At 39.5% G+C, this 15,453-nt stretch overlaps 4 protein-coding genes across 4 annotated transcripts; 2 read left to right on the top strand and 2 right to left on the bottom strand.

The window, feature by feature from the left end:
• Positions 1 to 329: 329 nt before the first annotated feature.
• psma2a (proteasome 20S subunit alpha 2a) lies at positions 330 to 5,560 on the bottom strand. Its single transcript, XM_072394761.1, has 8 exons — positions 5,484 to 5,560; positions 4,869 to 4,945; positions 4,266 to 4,398; positions 3,141 to 3,263; positions 2,809 to 2,890; positions 1,759 to 1,832; positions 1,387 to 1,444; positions 330 to 1,310 (listed from the first exon to the last, which is right to left on the bottom strand). The coding sequence occupies exons 1-8, from the start codon at positions 5,522 to 5,524 to the stop codon at positions 1,194 to 1,196; spliced, it is 705 nt and encodes a 234-aa protein (XP_072250862.1). The 5' UTR covers positions 5,525 to 5,560; the 3' UTR covers positions 330 to 1,193.
• Positions 5,561 to 6,708: 1,148 nt separating this feature from the next.
• mrpl32 (mitochondrial ribosomal protein L32) lies at positions 6,709 to 9,010 on the top strand. Its single transcript, XM_072393330.1, has 3 exons — positions 6,709 to 6,861; positions 7,101 to 7,297; positions 8,674 to 9,010. The coding sequence occupies exons 1-3, from the start codon at positions 6,765 to 6,767 to the stop codon at positions 8,923 to 8,925; spliced, it is 546 nt and encodes a 181-aa protein (XP_072249431.1). The 5' UTR covers positions 6,709 to 6,764; the 3' UTR covers positions 8,926 to 9,010.
• A 1,708-nt stretch (positions 9,011 to 10,718) lies between these two features.
• On the top strand, positions 10,719 to 11,960 carry LOC140315740 (uncharacterized). Its single transcript, XM_072393329.1, has 2 exons — positions 10,719 to 11,007; positions 11,216 to 11,960. Exons 1-2 carry the CDS (start codon positions 10,874 to 10,876, stop codon positions 11,565 to 11,567), a joined length of 486 nt encoding a protein of 161 aa, XP_072249430.1. The 5' UTR covers positions 10,719 to 10,873; the 3' UTR covers positions 11,568 to 11,960.
• Positions 11,961 to 12,224: 264 nt separating this feature from the next.
• LOC140316774 (coiled-coil domain-containing protein 127-like) lies at positions 12,225 to 15,288 on the bottom strand. The gene is made up of 4 exons (XM_072394739.1): positions 15,186 to 15,288; positions 14,520 to 14,657; positions 13,744 to 13,988; positions 12,225 to 13,560 (listed from the first exon to the last, which is right to left on the bottom strand). The coding sequence occupies exons 2-4, from the start codon at positions 14,647 to 14,649 to the stop codon at positions 13,120 to 13,122; spliced, it is 816 nt and encodes a 271-aa protein (XP_072250840.1). The 5' UTR covers positions 14,650 to 14,657; positions 15,186 to 15,288; the 3' UTR covers positions 12,225 to 13,119.
• Positions 15,289 to 15,453: the final 165 nt, after the last annotated feature.

The following is a 15,453-nucleotide window of genomic DNA, read 5'->3' as shown; positions in this document are numbered from 1 at the left end:
TATGGGGTAAGACGCTAGAAGCTGCCGCCGACAAAAATAGATCTATTGCTAAAATTGTAAATTAAGTCCAAGTATAACGGTCACTTTAATTTCATCACATTAACAGTGGTGTATGTTTGTATGGTGGCGGTTGTTGTCATTACTGAACCACAAACAAAAAATATTAACACAAGAACAAGCGGAAGAATACATCTACTATTTGACAAGGTGTTCCGGTAAATGTCAGCGCGCGCTGTACTCTAAAATGCGCGCTCATTTATGGAATCCTGACCGCGTTCACTGTGCGATGCCATTTCAAAATAAATAAAATATCAATTTACAACAATGAGTCAACACCAGGTCATCTTTTTTTTATTTGAATAAGTGACATAAACCATGAGAGAAAATACAAATTTAAGAATTGTTTCCAGCCTGAAAAAAAAGGAATACATTGTGTAAAACTGCTGTACAGGCAACCAGATCCTGACTGTAAAATCTCAAAACTTTCCATTAGATCCTATGTAACATCTTCCTTCAGTTTATCTACCATCCTGGTATGTTTTAGGATTGATGACTTTTTGGAGGCTATAAAGCTAAGACTTAAGTCTCATTACTAATCAAATTACGTTGTGTACAACCATATACCATATGCACAACTTCAAATTAATTCATACTGCAATAGTGCTTGATTTCTAAACTCAGTGCAGTGCTTTTTCCACAGTAAAGAATGATAACAAAACAAGGATTCAATGGAAGAATTGAGATTTAACACATCAGATCCCCACATTCCTTTTCATTTGCACAGTAGCCAACTGCCACATTTCACAGTACTAGGGCATGTGTAGGTCAACGGGGCCAATTAGTTTTTATAACCTGAGTCTATCATCTTAAAACCAACTTTTATTCAATGTATTTGTGAGTGGCAGCCTACTTAGCTTTGCACAGTATAAACTGTCACTAAGTCAACAGATCTGTACAGATCAGTAGTGGTCAGTAGCCAGTCTGATTCTGTCATTTTGCATGAACAATATGGAATATAGTGAGGCCGCTGCAGGCATACTCGGATGTTTGTGGAACAGAAATGAATAACACAACAAGATCAAACTATCTGAATAACTGTTTTTCAAAAATGTGTTATGAGACTGTTGGCTACTGTGTCGTTAACTACGTCTTGAAATGTGGCCACAGGGCTCAGCTGTCAGGGAGGATGTTGTTCACGCAATGGCTGCCAGGTAGTCTTTCACCTCTGCTGGGGTGAGTCTTTTGAAGCCAGCCTCATTGCAGATCCCCACCTCAATATTCTCCTCTGTCATCTGACCTTCAAAACTCTCCTGGAACACAGAGACAGTACAGTGAACATAACTGATACCAATAGCTGATTCTAAGACAAGTCACTAATAATACTACCTTCAATGTCAGGATGGCTGTGTGAATGGCATCTTCTAACTCCAGGTCGTTGTTATACCTGGGAAACGATAAAGACATAGTTGACATCAATAATATAATGTAGTGTCCCTCTTTGGCATATTGAACAAAATTAAAATATTCCAGAATTCAAACTAGACCTTATTTACAAAAAAACTAACATTATTACTCATGCATATTTAATTAAAAATGAGCCGTGATTTAAATACATTCTTACAAACACTCCATAAGTCAATCATCTAAAAGATACCTATAGTAACCATAAAGAGCCCAGCTATCAAGTATGGTAGCTAGATATCTACACGCACAGTCATTACACTGAAACTATTCTGATTCAAAACCCTAAACTTGTACCTTTTCTCAAGGAATGTCTTTCCATTAACGTAGTTCTTTCCCATGGCCGTAGCTTTCCATGCAAAGTATGCACCCTGCCGGTCACAAAATAAAGAATAAAAGTCAGTAACGAGTCGTGCATCTGACAAAGACGGTTCTAAAAATAATACTTAACCGTGTAAAGATTGAATTAGGCTTGTTCGGTATACCAGTACTAAATTGGAATGGGGGTACTGAGGCATTTAAAACGGTACTATACTGCGCATGGATGAGATTGGTCTTTTTTTCTTTTTTAATAAACGTTGCCGTGTGACATTACCGCATTGCATTTTGAGCCGAGGTGAGCTAGCCGGAGCAAGTGAGCGAGCAGCATGGAGCGACAGAGAGGGATAAAGCAGAGGGAGAGAGAGAGAGAGAGAGATACAGGAGCAGGGAGAGAATGACGGCTGCTAAATAGATAAACCAGGTGCACCAAGTGCAATAGGGAATTACTTTGGCTTTAAAACAAATGAGCACGGTGAAGCCATTAACACCGAAGCACCACTGTGCAAACGGTGTTACAAAACATGTCTGACCAAGGGTGCAAACACTTCCAACCTGGCAAAACACTTAAAGGACAAGATCCCAGACCCGCATAAGGAGTTCAGAGAACAGGTAATTTCACTTATATACCCATGAAGAAAAAAAAGCAGCATTTGGTGCTAAAAGCAAGCAACGCCAGCCCCCTTCACTCTCCACAAAAGTAGCTCTGCAAAAAAATAAATGCTGCACTGCAATTAGCTACCACTTTCTTTGGTTTAAATAGCCTATATATATATCTTAAAATCGGGTTATCTCTTCATCAGAAAAGCCTGTCTTTGTTTTTGTTTTTATTTTCTGATACATAGTAAGATTTTCTATTAAAATAAAGTAAATAATCCCATCTTTTGTTTTCTCTTTTTATTTGGAAAAGTAACGAAATACATGTTGGTAACAGTATCGATACCAAACTGTGGGTCTCATGACAACACTAGATTGAATTGAAAGAGGACTCAAATTGTTTCTGTCCAAATGTGAAGTTTAGTTACATACGGAAGGGTCGGACTGGAACAAGTAAGGGTGGTCCTCATCCCATCCAGCTATCAGCAGCGACACGCCAAATGGACGCACTCCACTAGAGGGGGAAAAGAAACCAGATTAAAAGACCTGACATAACTATATACTGATGTGGCTCCTGGCCCTTCAAATGATGAAATTAAAATATTTTTCAGTGGTTTGACTGAAATTTTTGGGGAAAAAAAAATATGGGAGGAAAATCACTGTCAATCACATAAAATAATAAATTAACAGACTCCTCCACCTACTAAACATATAGGTAAATGTAATACGAATGTGCATGTTAGTGTGTCTTTGTGTCTACCCACCCAGACTGTGTGTACTCCTGCATTACCGAAGCCACTCTCTGCACAAGCTGGCCTGTGGGAATTGGCTCCTGATACACCAGGTAGTACTGTTGCGCCAGCTTCCGGGCTCGTCGCACTAAAACCCTGTCAGCATGACAAAAACCATTAATCCATCTGTGCGTGAGACATTCAATAGTCCTTACAACTCTAAACAATATCTTCTAGATACTGGATGTTTCTTATGCAAACCCTCAAAGGATGAAACTCTTCAATATTAAATATTTCCAAAAGGAAAGCAGAATATTGATCTTAAAAAACCTTTTTTATTTAAAAAAAAAAAAACTCAAGTATGCTAACACAGTAACAAGACCCGAAAAATGGTTGGCAATGTGACGAGCACTGTGTTTTAAGAAGTTATTACATAAAAACCTTTGAGTATAAATCGAATAGACAAGCTATTTCAAGTAAATTCAATTTATCTTTGCTCCCCAACAGCTTCTTTTGAAGCTGTTCGGGGCCTCATTTTACACCAAGCCAAGAACTGGCAGTTGAGCAAAGCCTAAAATATCGGCAAATGTGTCTCTCTCTTGAACATTTGATGTGCGCACTCTATCTGCATTGTCATACTCTTTTTTTCAACCATTATGGCTGTCAGTCAAAGCTCACTCTGATTGGCTGATTAATGTAGGAGGGAGGGTGGAAGTAGTAAAATTAATAGCTACGATTAACCTATTACGCAAAATCTCTTCCCATTTGTCACCTTCTTATCTCCAAAACATGCAAGAGTTTAACAACAGTGTAGGAACGTGGACTGAAGAAACAGAAAATTAGAGGCAAGCTCTGTTCGACATTATCCAGGAACAATAAAGGTGGCCTTCCAGTTTCCCTTATTGTATAATGTATGTACTTTTGCCCCCCTCTTCTTGCACAGGTGCAGATTATTTGTTATGGCCAGCAGCTGAAAGTAGTATTTGTGCCATTTTGTTTGTTCAGACACTGGCGGCAGGAGGAGACCCAGCAGCAGGCCTTTCATCACCACAGTTCTTACATCTCGGTTTGGTGTATAAAAGTCCTTAGACATCACGCTCCTTGTCTTAAGTTAGGGGCGACAGCTTGTGTGCATTCACATTCACAAACACTGCACACCTGTAGTCAGGCCCCATGCCGCTGTAGACCATGCCTATGTGTTTAGTGATGGGCTCCACTTTATGGACGCTCTGTTCGTCATACAGAATGGACTTTTGCTTCTTCTCTGTCGCCAGGACAACGCCATTAGAAGCTGAAAAGATACCATAGTTAGCATCCTTGCAAATTTTAACAAATGGTACAAGTTTCTGTCGCAGCTTTACCAAATATATCCGTTACACACTGTGTGCAGGTGACTGCTTAGTTATTAATAAGTGTGATAGTGTGCAGTGTAATATTTTTCTGGTATGTGGTCAATTCCCTTTCTGTGTACTCATTGAACTTGCCAACACAACTTAAAAGTGAGAATGTAGAGAAAATTTTTCAGCATTATATGCTATGTTAATTTGTATTAAGTTACCTTTAAACAATCAATAAGCCTAGAAAGAGTATATACCCTTTGAAGTGTTGTGTTTATTCCCTAAGGGCCATTTCTCACCAAAGTCATGTCATTTAATGACATCACATTCAATAAAAATGTGTTAACCTTATTCAGCAGGTATGCATTAAACCCAAATTCATTCTTTGGTTCAATATAATCTATTGATGTCCAATATTCCTCACCTTTGATGCCAACTGAGGGAGCTCCGGCTGCTACAGCTGCCAGCGCATATTCAATCTGGACCAGTTTACCAGAGGGGCTGCAGGAGGAAACACAGTATGCTAGATTATCATGGGGAAAGGTGAGGGGAAAATAAACTATATCGCACAAACAAGCGATAAAAGACTTTCATTTGAAAAAAAAATAGGAATAGATCTATAACAACGGAAAAAGACGAAACTGAAAGTAAAAACTGAAACAACTGACTCATCTAAGCTAACTCAATGCTAGACAAGTGTCTTAAAAGGTTAGCATTTCAAAACGCACTATTTTCTGCCTGTTCAATTATTGTCACGCAATAAAAAAAATGTACAGAGTTTCTACTAGTAAACATAAAGCACAAGCATCTCGAGTGTTTCGTTTAAAAAGCTGTTAGCCGCTATGCTAACAGGCGACGTTAGTCGATTCATTATTCGGCAATGACAGTGCATCAACCACAGCGGCTCCAAAAATGTATCTCCGCATCAAAACGGACGGCGGCTCGTACATTTAATCAAAACGTGATTCAAAAACAACCGTTGCACGTTAAAAGTTTGTGTTTCTTCTTCAATTTCAAACAGTATTTTAACTAAGTTTACCTAAATGTGGTGAGGGAGAAACTATAGCCACGTTCCGCCATCTTGAACTTCTTCTTCTTCTACGCTGCTTGGACGGACACGTAGGAGTGTATAGCGCCACCTGCCAAGACTAAATGTAAATCCCACGACCGAAATTGATTGAAAACGTGACATGTAATTTAATCACATTCTCGAGGTTTGCTTGATTAAAGTTTGATTATGTCTTTACAATACGTCAGCCAGAAACAAAAGAAACAGTGCAGAGATCCCGTTGCATGGAAAAGTTATAGACTGCTTTAAAAGGTTGATCGTGACTTTTATTGGTATGATTTATGGATTATGAAGATTTTAATGATTACACTTTCACTGAAAATTGAAGTTTAACAAGAGGAAACACTCCACATAGCTGAAAACGGTAGTAACAAAGACTTACACAATAATAACAGCATTCCCAGTGTTTAGAATATACATCAAACCTGTTTGTGCCTGTAATGGGGTTATAGGCTTTATTCTAACTGATCAAGTATATATGCTAGCCAGTGCTTTGGAGGTTATTACAGAGGGAAACACTATATACGTGCAACTCAGTTTGATTAATCTATTTTCCAAATAATTTTTAGTAAATAATTTTTGTCTTAAAATTTGTCTGGAGTCATTTTTTGGTATGTAACGCAAGATTTTTTTACATTTGGTTTTGAATTTGTCTTAAAATAACCACAAATTATTTTGATTAAATTCTGTTTTAATATAATCCAATGGATTATGTAACTAATTAGTAAAACTGCATGTAAAGTATGTTTAACAGTTGACTGCAATTTAAAGTAATTTGATGCAATATTAGAAAGATCAGACAATGACATTGTTTATCTGGGTCACTGTGAAGAAAACTGATTTCAATTCTACCTTACTAATTTCTACCTTTTTGTTGGTTCCCTGCAAACTTTTATCGATTATCTGACATGTGTCTCGTTGCCACAACATTTTAGAGCTTTTATCTCCTGTTAAAGCTCTTTGTATCTAAACAACATCTTCCAAAAACATTCAGCTATTGATCTTTGACCAAAAGAGATGTCCATGAGAGGAAGCACAGGACAGAACATTACAGGAGCGTATCGAGAATACGCTTCAAATACACGAATGCGGTTTAGCTATTTTCACCACTAGATGGCGGCAAAATGTCAACTGCCGTTTTCTCTGCCGGACACCAGAAGAAGAAGAATATTTTGCTGTCGCTGATTAATGACGCTGAAAACCTCAGTGACCGTGAGCTGTTTGACATGTTAGTAGGGAAAGCAGCATAAAATGATGAATTTAGCCGCGTTGGTTCACAGTCTTAGATGCTCTTTGCAACGCATTGAAAGTAGACTTCTTCGGGTAGCTGGACTCGATACACAGCTGGGTGAGTTTACTCACTGGACCACCCGCGCCGGGTATTTTTACTCAGACCATATCGGAGGCGCCACACTCGCACAACAATTAAACTTTTTTTTCATTCAATTCAACCCAGTTGCGTCAATAACTTTTGTTTGTAGTTGTATTTTCCTGACTATCATTTCACGTTCACTTCCCATTTTCTGAGCAGAGTGAAGTCGGTTAACATCCGGACTAAATGTCACGTTATGTCCTCTCTGTATGCAGCTCCAGCGCTGGCAGTGAATGGCCCCAGCCTTCTGCCTCAGCTCGACCAGGAGCATCAGCTTGAGGAGCAGGAGAGCCCCGACCAGCCCGATGCCCTCCTGGACAGCATCCTGTGGATGGCAGCACCCAAGAAAAGACGCACCATAGAGGTCAACCGCACCAGGAGGAGACATGAAAGCAAACTGATAAAAGTTCAGGTATATTCAGTGTTTCCTTTGTCTTCTCGAGGTGTTGATTCAACCCCAAACAATATTGTTTGCTAAATTGATCTTATTTGTAGCTGTATACAAAATAAAGATGGTCACTATTGTTTTGCTGTGAAGTACTTTGAATGTACACTGCAAATATGGACAATTTGACCAACAAGATATAAAGTCATAGTCAAATTTATTTGTATTGTACATTTCATGTACAAAACAATTCAAAGTGCTTTACATAAAATAAAAGCATTAAAATATGTAAAAGAATATAAATAGAAATAAATGAAATTATTAAAATTATTAAAAACAAGCAACAGTCTAGATAAGTTAAAATATACTGTGCAGATTTCATGCATAGATACATGAGAAAAGAAATGTTTTTAACCTGGATTTAAAAATGTCTCCATTTGGTGACAGTTTAATATAACTAACCAGAAGCTCAGTTAGAGAAATGTGAATAGGAGTAGCACCTTATTCACACCATAATTTGAACAGTTTCGTATAGAATAATGATATTGTTTTATAAAATGCTGGTTCCCTGGAATAATGTGTGGCTTTTAAGAAATGCAGAGCAAGAGACTCTGACGTTTATTACAGTTTTATTAGTGCAGAGACCATCTACACAGCCGGACAACTATCAATAACTGAGCATTTTCATTATATTTCAGTTAGTCTTCAGCACAGTGACTTGGACAAGCTAGAAGGAAAAAGAAAAACTATCTTTGTGAAGCACCAAAAGACAGTAATACCAGATAAATAGATGCCACTATGTTGTCTGGCACTGGCAGCAAAACAGTGTTTTCAGTTGAATGCATAGTATACAGAACACTGAAGTTCAGTTAAAAGCAGATCTGTGTTTACAGCAAAGCAGCTACAGCATAAACTACAATATACAAGCTTTGTATACAGGCATGTGTTTTCATTATTAGGCCCTCTGTCTGTTACCTTATTTACAGTTTGGTAGTATTATTAGGTATTGGGTAGCTTCTGTCTTCGCAGTAAAGTCACTATTGGAAGATTTCTTTCATTAAATCAGCAAAAGAGTCATTTTTTGACATACTGAATAAAATATTCAGATTCTTCAGAGAACTGCTTGAAAGAAAACTATTTAGGGTAGTTGGGCTCCTCTAAGATTGTCATGCTAATCAGAAAATGTAACAGGAATGTATTGCAAAGTGTTTTTTCTCCTAATTTTAACTTCATCTGACTCAAGTCATGCTCAGTCTCGTAACAGATCCAAATGCATAAATGTAAACATTTCTTTTATTCTCAGTTATTTGTGTTCATAAATCCTAGTAAATAGAAGTTGTGTTCGCTGATAACTTTGAAGGAATAGGTAACAACGTTAATCCTGCTGTTCGTCTGTCTCTCAGAACAACATCGAGCCCTGTCTGGAGTGTGGCCACTTGAAGCAGAAACACATCCTGTGTGGCTTCTGTTACGCTAAGGTTTGCAAGGAGACTGCTCTCATTCGCCAGCAGATTAATGCAATGGAAGGCGGCCCGCTGAGGGCCCCGACCGTGGAGACTGTCATCCTGTATGAGGGTGAAAAGCCAAGGGAGCAGGACAAAGACAAGAGGATAGTGGAGAGGGCCAGGAAGAGGCCTGCCTGGTTCAGCTACTAATTCTGACTTATTAAAGCTGTGTGCTACATACACTGAGTTTTATAAAGGTCTGTTGTTCAGTGAATCAACTTCATTTGATAATTCATTGAAAGGGACCCGTGTGTGTTATTCTAAGAGAAACTAGAAATATGTAGACATACATTAGGTACAGGCGTACATTCTCACTTATCTCTGTAAACATATTACGGTATGGGATTAATTTGTGGGTTCAGTAAAATATCCACAAAGCCTTCGGAGATGTTAACATAATGTTCACTTGTTTTTGTGACTGTTTCAAACGATTGTTAACGTTAAAACCCGGTCAGTCAGATTTATAACAAAACTTGAATTGATATTCTTTAATGATTACAATAAATTCATTGTATGTAAAAAAGTAATAAAGTGTGGATTTATTTGGTTTAAATCTTTAGTCCTTTGCTTCAGAGTCCAGTCGTCTCCAGAATTAAGATGACAGCAGTTGTGCTGATTGAGACTAATGTTGCAAAAGATGCTCAACTTAATGAACAATACTCAATGCCTTCCATAGAACATGCAGATTAAACGACAGCCAGAGGCTTCATCAGCTCCGCTGTGCTAACGACTGCCACAGGAGCTCATTCCGTCCCACAACAATAGCCTTATGTAATGACATAATTATATTATATGATTCTGCTTTCCTCGCAATTATAAAAAAAAAAAAGTTCATCAAATGTTCTTCAGCGTTATGTGTTAACATTCATAATCTATTTAATCAATGTAAAGTTAAAACATTTAATGATTTAAAAAAAATAACTCAAACTGAAGCTCAAACCTCACGTGGTTTAATCCCGTTTAATTGAATAAACGCTGATTGAAAATGTATCTCAGGCACTCCAACACATCTCAAGAGCACGACTTTGTCTCAGAAAGAGAAGCCACGTGGGATTGGATGTCATAGGACTTGAGACATTTAATACCAAAGTGGCATGACGGACGACCGCATGAATACCACGGTCAAATGTTGGCGTTTGTTTTGGGAACGAACACTGATATCACAGCAACATGTATAAGTCAGGATTGGTCATCAACCTGAAGTCATGCAGCGCTGAGAGCAGACTGTTTTTGCTGGGATGAGTCCAGCATATCTTCCCCACCCACCCTCTGATTCAGTTTCACTCAGTTTGATAAAACATTAAACACATGACTGACCCTCACAGGGAACACTTCTCCAGTTTTGACATGATTTCAGTCCACTTGCTGATGTGTTTGGGGGTTGATGTGCTGGACTGATCAGTGATCTGACTCCCTTCAGCTGTTTCCTTCCTGCAACATGAGGTCCATGTGAGGACACATTTGAGGTGTGGATAGATGGAATTACACTTAGAATCATTTAATTGGAGCACATTGCTCACTTTATGTCTCTGTCATCGCAGATATACTCAGAAACGTTAACGTCTCCCTAAACTCGTGGGTATAGTCAAGTGTAGGAAACAAAGTTCCCCAAGGTGAGATACTGTATATGTTGGACTTGTCACTATTGTATAGATATAGACTCAATGGCGGAATCGAGTTAAAAAGATTAGTTCTCAGTTCTGTTTGCAAGCACATGGAACACTGGAATTCTGAAGTTCAGCCCAAGAAGTTGGTGAGGTTCGCATTCAGCGCCCAGCTGGCTGAATCCAGTTTGCTGGCATCACGGAAAGAGCTAAAGCTACTTTTCAGATGAAAGCCAACCTGCAGGATGGCTGAGAAGAGAACATTCACTACAATATGACACAGAGGGGTAAAAATAGAAACAAGCCTGGACACTTAAGACATTGAACAGCGCACACAAACACATCTCAGACCCACACACGCCTATGATGATTGGATAGCTTGTTGTGTTCTTTTTCCCCTTGAATCCAACAAATTTCAAGCAGGACCCACGTGAACGTGGACGTTAGTCTTGGCACAGACAGACAACTGCTGACACTCTTTACACAATCACACCATGCACTGTGTGAGCAGAGGAGGCTGCTACCTGCTGAACTCCCATTGTGATCTCGAGGAGGACAATCAGTGGAAGAAGGAGAGCTATCATGCCTCCTGGCTGAGCCTGGTCCTCGAGACAAGACCTCAGTACAGGTAAGGACACAGGTAAACGCATGACACTGGGATTATGTAAAGGTAAAATATGCAACGTGTAATCTCAGCCTCTGCCAGGTAGAGGAAAACAGCTGTAACATGTCATGTGGAGTGGTTGAAAAAAATAAAATGTGAAAAATGTTTACATGATGATGACCGCATGACTCTGTGTTAGTGGATTACAGAGACTGTGTGCACCCTGTTGCAGGCTGACACTGTCAGAGACAGACCGCCTTCGCAGAGAGAGTTACAAGCAGCAGCAGGTGGTCCACGTCATGGTCGAGAGGAGCCCCAGCCAGACCCTGATGCTGGGCAGAGAGGGGGGCAGGATGACAAAGCACCAGCTGCCCTTCATCAGCACACGCAGAGCCCCACATCATACCACAGTGACCCGCTCAATCAAGCCTCACATACCGAGGACGGGGGATACTGGATCAGATAAAGAGGAAGTAACTCCCACACCTCAGGACCTCTGCAAGCCTGTCAGAGAAAACTTCCGAGCCTCGAGCCTGATGTCCTCTCAGAGGGAAGCCTCTCATCAGATGCAGAGACGAGAGTGAGGCAGGGAGATGGAGGGAGACTGTAACCTTAGTTCCTGTAATGTGTACGCAACAATTAGTCAAATCAATTTTTGAAATTGTACCATTTAAAAAAAAAAGGAATGACCTCCTGATATTAGCCTCAATAGTGTGTTGTATAATTTCATCTAATGAGCTAACTTCATATTCACAGTATCACCCAGAGAAAATAATGTATTCAACAGTCTAATAATGATATTTTGTAAATGAAGTGTCAATATTTGCAAAATGTATGACACATTTTACTATAAAGACATTCTGACACCGATTCTGTAGAGCTGATTCTTGTCATACTGTCTTGAAGTTTATTTTGCCTGCTCTTCTAAATGGCCCAGATGAGTGTTGATATGTCTTGTTTCCATGCATTTTCATCTCATGACCTTTTTTTCCCCCTTTACTTTTAACCTTAAGCAGCATGAGCTCTCTGTTGTGTTACGTGAACATGTTTCCAGTATCGAGCACAGCGCCCCCGTGTGGTTAGACAGTGACACTGTAAAGGAGTCTTTAAGGGAAAGCAACACAACCTGGAGAATGAGCTGTTAAATAAAAAAAAGAATGTATTTAAAGGATTGCATTTTGTTCCAAAGTCAAAACAAAAATATAAAAGCAAAAAACAATGAAAAGAAGAATTCATACAGATTTCCGTTAATCCTTTAATCATAAACGAGTTAGTTTAAAATTCTCTGAGCGTTTTTTTTTTCTTAAATAATATTTCAGTTGCGTTGATATTTTGTACACATGCACCTTCAATAATGTCCAGACTCACACATTGTTATGAAGCTCCCAAAAACCTGCAATTAAAGTCGAAAAATATCACAACAATGATGGGAAAAAAAACACTCAAGACTATTCTATAGGCTTGACTTTATCACATGATGGCATCAGATCGTTGTAGCAGAAGAGGTCATAGATGATGGAAACTCCACAGACTGAAAGGATGGTAAAGTGAAAGAAGGTCCCACTGGTATAATGTCAAATATATCCAACTGAAGACCATTAGCATGTAATTCAACACAAAATACATTTTCTCCAATATCAGATGTGACAATGGTGTAAAAAGATTGATGCGGATAGTGGTTTTACTTCATTTTCATCCCAAACAAAGGGTTAAAAAAATCTAAAAAAATAATAACCTTAAGTTTGTACATTATTATCAGAAACATTACAAGAATGCGAGCTGACGTGTTTTTTTTTTGTTTACATTTTACAAGCTATTAAAAAGGAAAAGAAAAATCTTTTTCTATTCTATCAGGCATCGGTTATGTATCTCGTGTGGATACCACCTGATGAATTCTAGTGCATCTTAAGTTGCCACGCAGTTAATTTAAAGCTAACAACTCGAGGCCTCCGATGTTGGGTTAAATACTGTGTGTTCCTTTAATTCCGAGATAATAGATAGGAGGATTGCTGAGATAACCTCTGAGGTGTTTGCATATCAAGTGATGATGATTATACAAAAACAGGCATTTTCCACTCCTGACACATAAACTCAAAGTCAAGTGAGGACGCCAGCTAATCTTTGCTCTTTCTCACTTCATGGAAGGCTGGGTTTCCAAGCTACGATGGCTTCCTCAGCTCTTTTGTGTTTCTGCATGGTGATTTGCAGCTGCCAGTACTTGAGGTACACCCACATAAGGCTTCCGTTTTTCCTTCTGTCCATGTTTAGGAGGTCCGCACAGTGCTTGTCTCTCTTAAAAATATCCTTCAGGTCAGACTCTAGATCCAGTTGTGCCACGGTGGGATCCTTAACGACCTTAAGCAGCATGTTCTTCTCCATTTCCAGCCGCTGGTCTCGAGGTTGGATCAGGGAGCAGTAGGCACTCTGCCGCTCCACGAGCTGACCCTCCAGCTCCTTCAGAGTGGCTGTGGCGCGGTGGTACCAGTTGTTCTCTCTCTCAAGGGCCTCACGCAGTGCAGCACCTGCAGCACCGGATTTCACCAACCTTTGCTTCTCTTCATCCAACGCCTCTCGCTCCTTGTAAAGGATGAAGACAGAGTTTTGATTTATGAAGACGAAGCTACAAGTTACACAAGAATAGGAATGGAGGGCCAGTTTAAGGTGAGAGTAAGACAAGAAAAAGAGTTGTAAGGAGTATCAGTAGCGGGACAGAAGTAAGAGCGCCAAAACCGTGCATGGATAAGACCTGCACAGCATTACCTGGTGCAGCCGTTTTCGCTCCTCCATAAGCTGCTGTGTCTGAGATATAAGAGCCTGCTTGTAGCCTTTCACCCGCTGTCTCTCCTTCTCCAGCTCCAGCTCCAACGTTGCCGCCGCCCGGCTTCTCTCTGTCAGAGTCTCCCGGTAACGTGCCTCCATCTCCCCTTTGATTGTGGACACATCATTCTCATACTGGGCTTTAACCCTCTGGATCTCCTTCTGAGATTCTCTTGTCCAAATCCAACCTGAATAGATGATGGACAGAAGTGAGGACAATCTTAAGGGAAGATGGTTAATTACGATGGTGACTGTATAATCTTGACATAAAAATAAACTACCATTTATAGAAGCAGAATGCTAAATGAGGATCTTCTATTGCTTGAATTAAAAAAAAGCAGGATTGATTTGCTTAACTGAGTTGATAAAGCCTAATAAGACTACAATAAATGCATTCTACTGTAACTGTAATTCAGTAAGCATCCCCCATCTTTGGTAACCACTTAATCATGTCAAACCCCACTGTTTCATGTTCTAATGACCAAAGAGACATGACAGTAAATATGTTAAATATATTGTGTGTATGCATACTCTTTCGATACAAGCACAGCAAATGAGCAAAAATGACTGGACAGAGGCAAAAATAGGAACTCATAAATTCAGTCTGTTTTTTCCGTGGAGAATTCTCACGTGTACATTAAGTAATAAAACGCAAGCGTTGCTCTCCTCTGTATGACATCTAATCCACAAACTTCCACGCATCTCCTTGTGTAACTTACGAAATGCAGCCAGTCCCAGCATGGGGACCAGCAGGGCGTAGTTCCATTGGTTGCCATCACCAGCCGCCGCCTCCCTCCCTCTAGGGTTTGGTTGGATGTTCCATCTAGGGGGATCATTCAAGTTGTTCATGGAGGCTGCTGTAAACACACACACACACACACACACACAAACAAATGCATACAGTAGACCAAAGTATTAAAATTGAGGGATTTCTGTATAATTGCTGTAACATTGTAACGCCTAAAAGTAGCTCATTATAAACATACACAAATGATCATATGCTTAGTTAAATATCAGAGTATTGTTTCAATGCAACATAATCACACGAGTGTCTACTACAACTCAGTGGGACTGGTGATACTGTTTTGCAAATGAACACAAGTACTGAAAGGTTTGTTAGTAATTAGCTTGAGGGCATTTTCCAAACCAACGTGGCAGACATCACTTACAAGCCCCTCAGACTATGTTCATGACTCATGACTTGGAAGTTTGACAGCCCAGCTAAGCACAAAGCAAGCTTCAGCTAACAAATGCTAGCTAACATTTAGCGTGGCGTCTTGTGCCCTCTACAGAATTTAATATAAACATAACAAGGGGAATCGCAACTGCGCAATTATGAAAACATATCAGTGCAGGTCTGTTAGATATATACAACTGTGTCTCACCTTGAATGAAATGTCTAGGTCACTTATGCATTCGTTCCTACATACCCCGATTATACAATTATTACGCCTTAGCAGTCCATATACCGGCATAGGGTACATCGTGGGAATCAACTTGCATGACATTCTCTTAACATGTCATAACGCAAGTATTTTGTATTTAGTCAATTTTAAAAATACCTTTCCATCCATTTTTTACTGTTGAGAAGATTGCATATACGTTTAAGGTTATAAAAAGTATGTGTAAAATAAGTCACACCCCCTTTATTGC

Source organism: Leuresthes tenuis, unplaced genomic scaffold (genome assembly GCF_036924035.1).
Source record: "Leuresthes tenuis unplaced genomic scaffold, fLeuTen1.0.hap1 SCAF_10, whole genome shotgun sequence".
In the NCBI taxonomy this organism is placed as follows: Eukaryota; Metazoa; Chordata; class Actinopteri; order Atheriniformes; family Atherinopsidae; genus Leuresthes; species Leuresthes tenuis.
Note: the sequence above shows the minus strand (reverse complement) of the source record. Positions and strands in the feature narration are given on the sequence as shown.

What these genes read in the sequence shown, in the direction of transcription:
- psma2a (XM_072394761.1), bottom strand. Translation starts at nt 5,524, where the DNA reads ATGGCGGAACGTGGCTATAGTTTCTCCCTCACCACATTTAG. An exon ending in TTCTCCCTCACCACATTTAG is followed by an intron (nt 4,946 to 5,483) that starts GTAAACTTAGTT and finishes TTCCTCCTGCAG; the next exon opens with CCCCTCTGGTAAACTGGTCC. An exon ending in CAGCCATCCTGACATTGAAG is followed by an intron (nt 1,311 to 1,386) that starts GTAGTATTATTA and finishes TCTGTGTTCCAG; the next exon opens with GAGAGTTTTGAAGGTCAGAT.
- mrpl32 (XM_072393330.1), top strand. Translation starts at nt 6,765, where the DNA reads ATGATGAATTTAGCCGCGTTGGTTCACAGTCTTAGATGCTCTTTGCAA. An exon ending in TGGACTCGATACACAGCTGG is followed by an intron (nt 6,862 to 7,100) that starts GTGAGTTTACTC and finishes CTCTGTATGCAG; the next exon opens with CTCCAGCGCTGGCAGTGAAT. An exon ending in GCAAACTGATAAAAGTTCAG is followed by an intron (nt 7,298 to 8,673) that starts GTATATTCAGTG and finishes TCTGTCTCTCAG; the next exon opens with AACAACATCGAGCCCTGTCT.
- LOC140315740 (XM_072393329.1), top strand. Translation starts at nt 10,874, where the DNA reads ATGCACTGTGTGAGCAGAGGAGGCTGCTACCTGCTGAACTCCCATTGT. An exon ending in GAGACAAGACCTCAGTACAG is followed by an intron (nt 11,008 to 11,215) that starts GTAAGGACACAG and finishes ACCCTGTTGCAG; the next exon opens with GCTGACACTGTCAGAGACAG.
- LOC140316774 (XM_072394739.1), bottom strand. Translation starts at nt 14,649, where the DNA reads ATGAACAACTTGAATGATCCCCCTAGATGGAACATCCAACCAAACCCT. An exon ending in GCTGGGACTGGCTGCATTTC is followed by an intron (nt 13,989 to 14,519) that starts GTAAGTTACACA and finishes TCATCTATTCAG; the next exon opens with GTTGGATTTGGACAAGAGAA. An exon ending in AGCGAAAACGGCTGCACCAG is followed by an intron (nt 13,561 to 13,743) that starts GTAATGCTGTGC and finishes ATCCTTTACAAG; the next exon opens with GAGCGAGAGGCGTTGGATGA.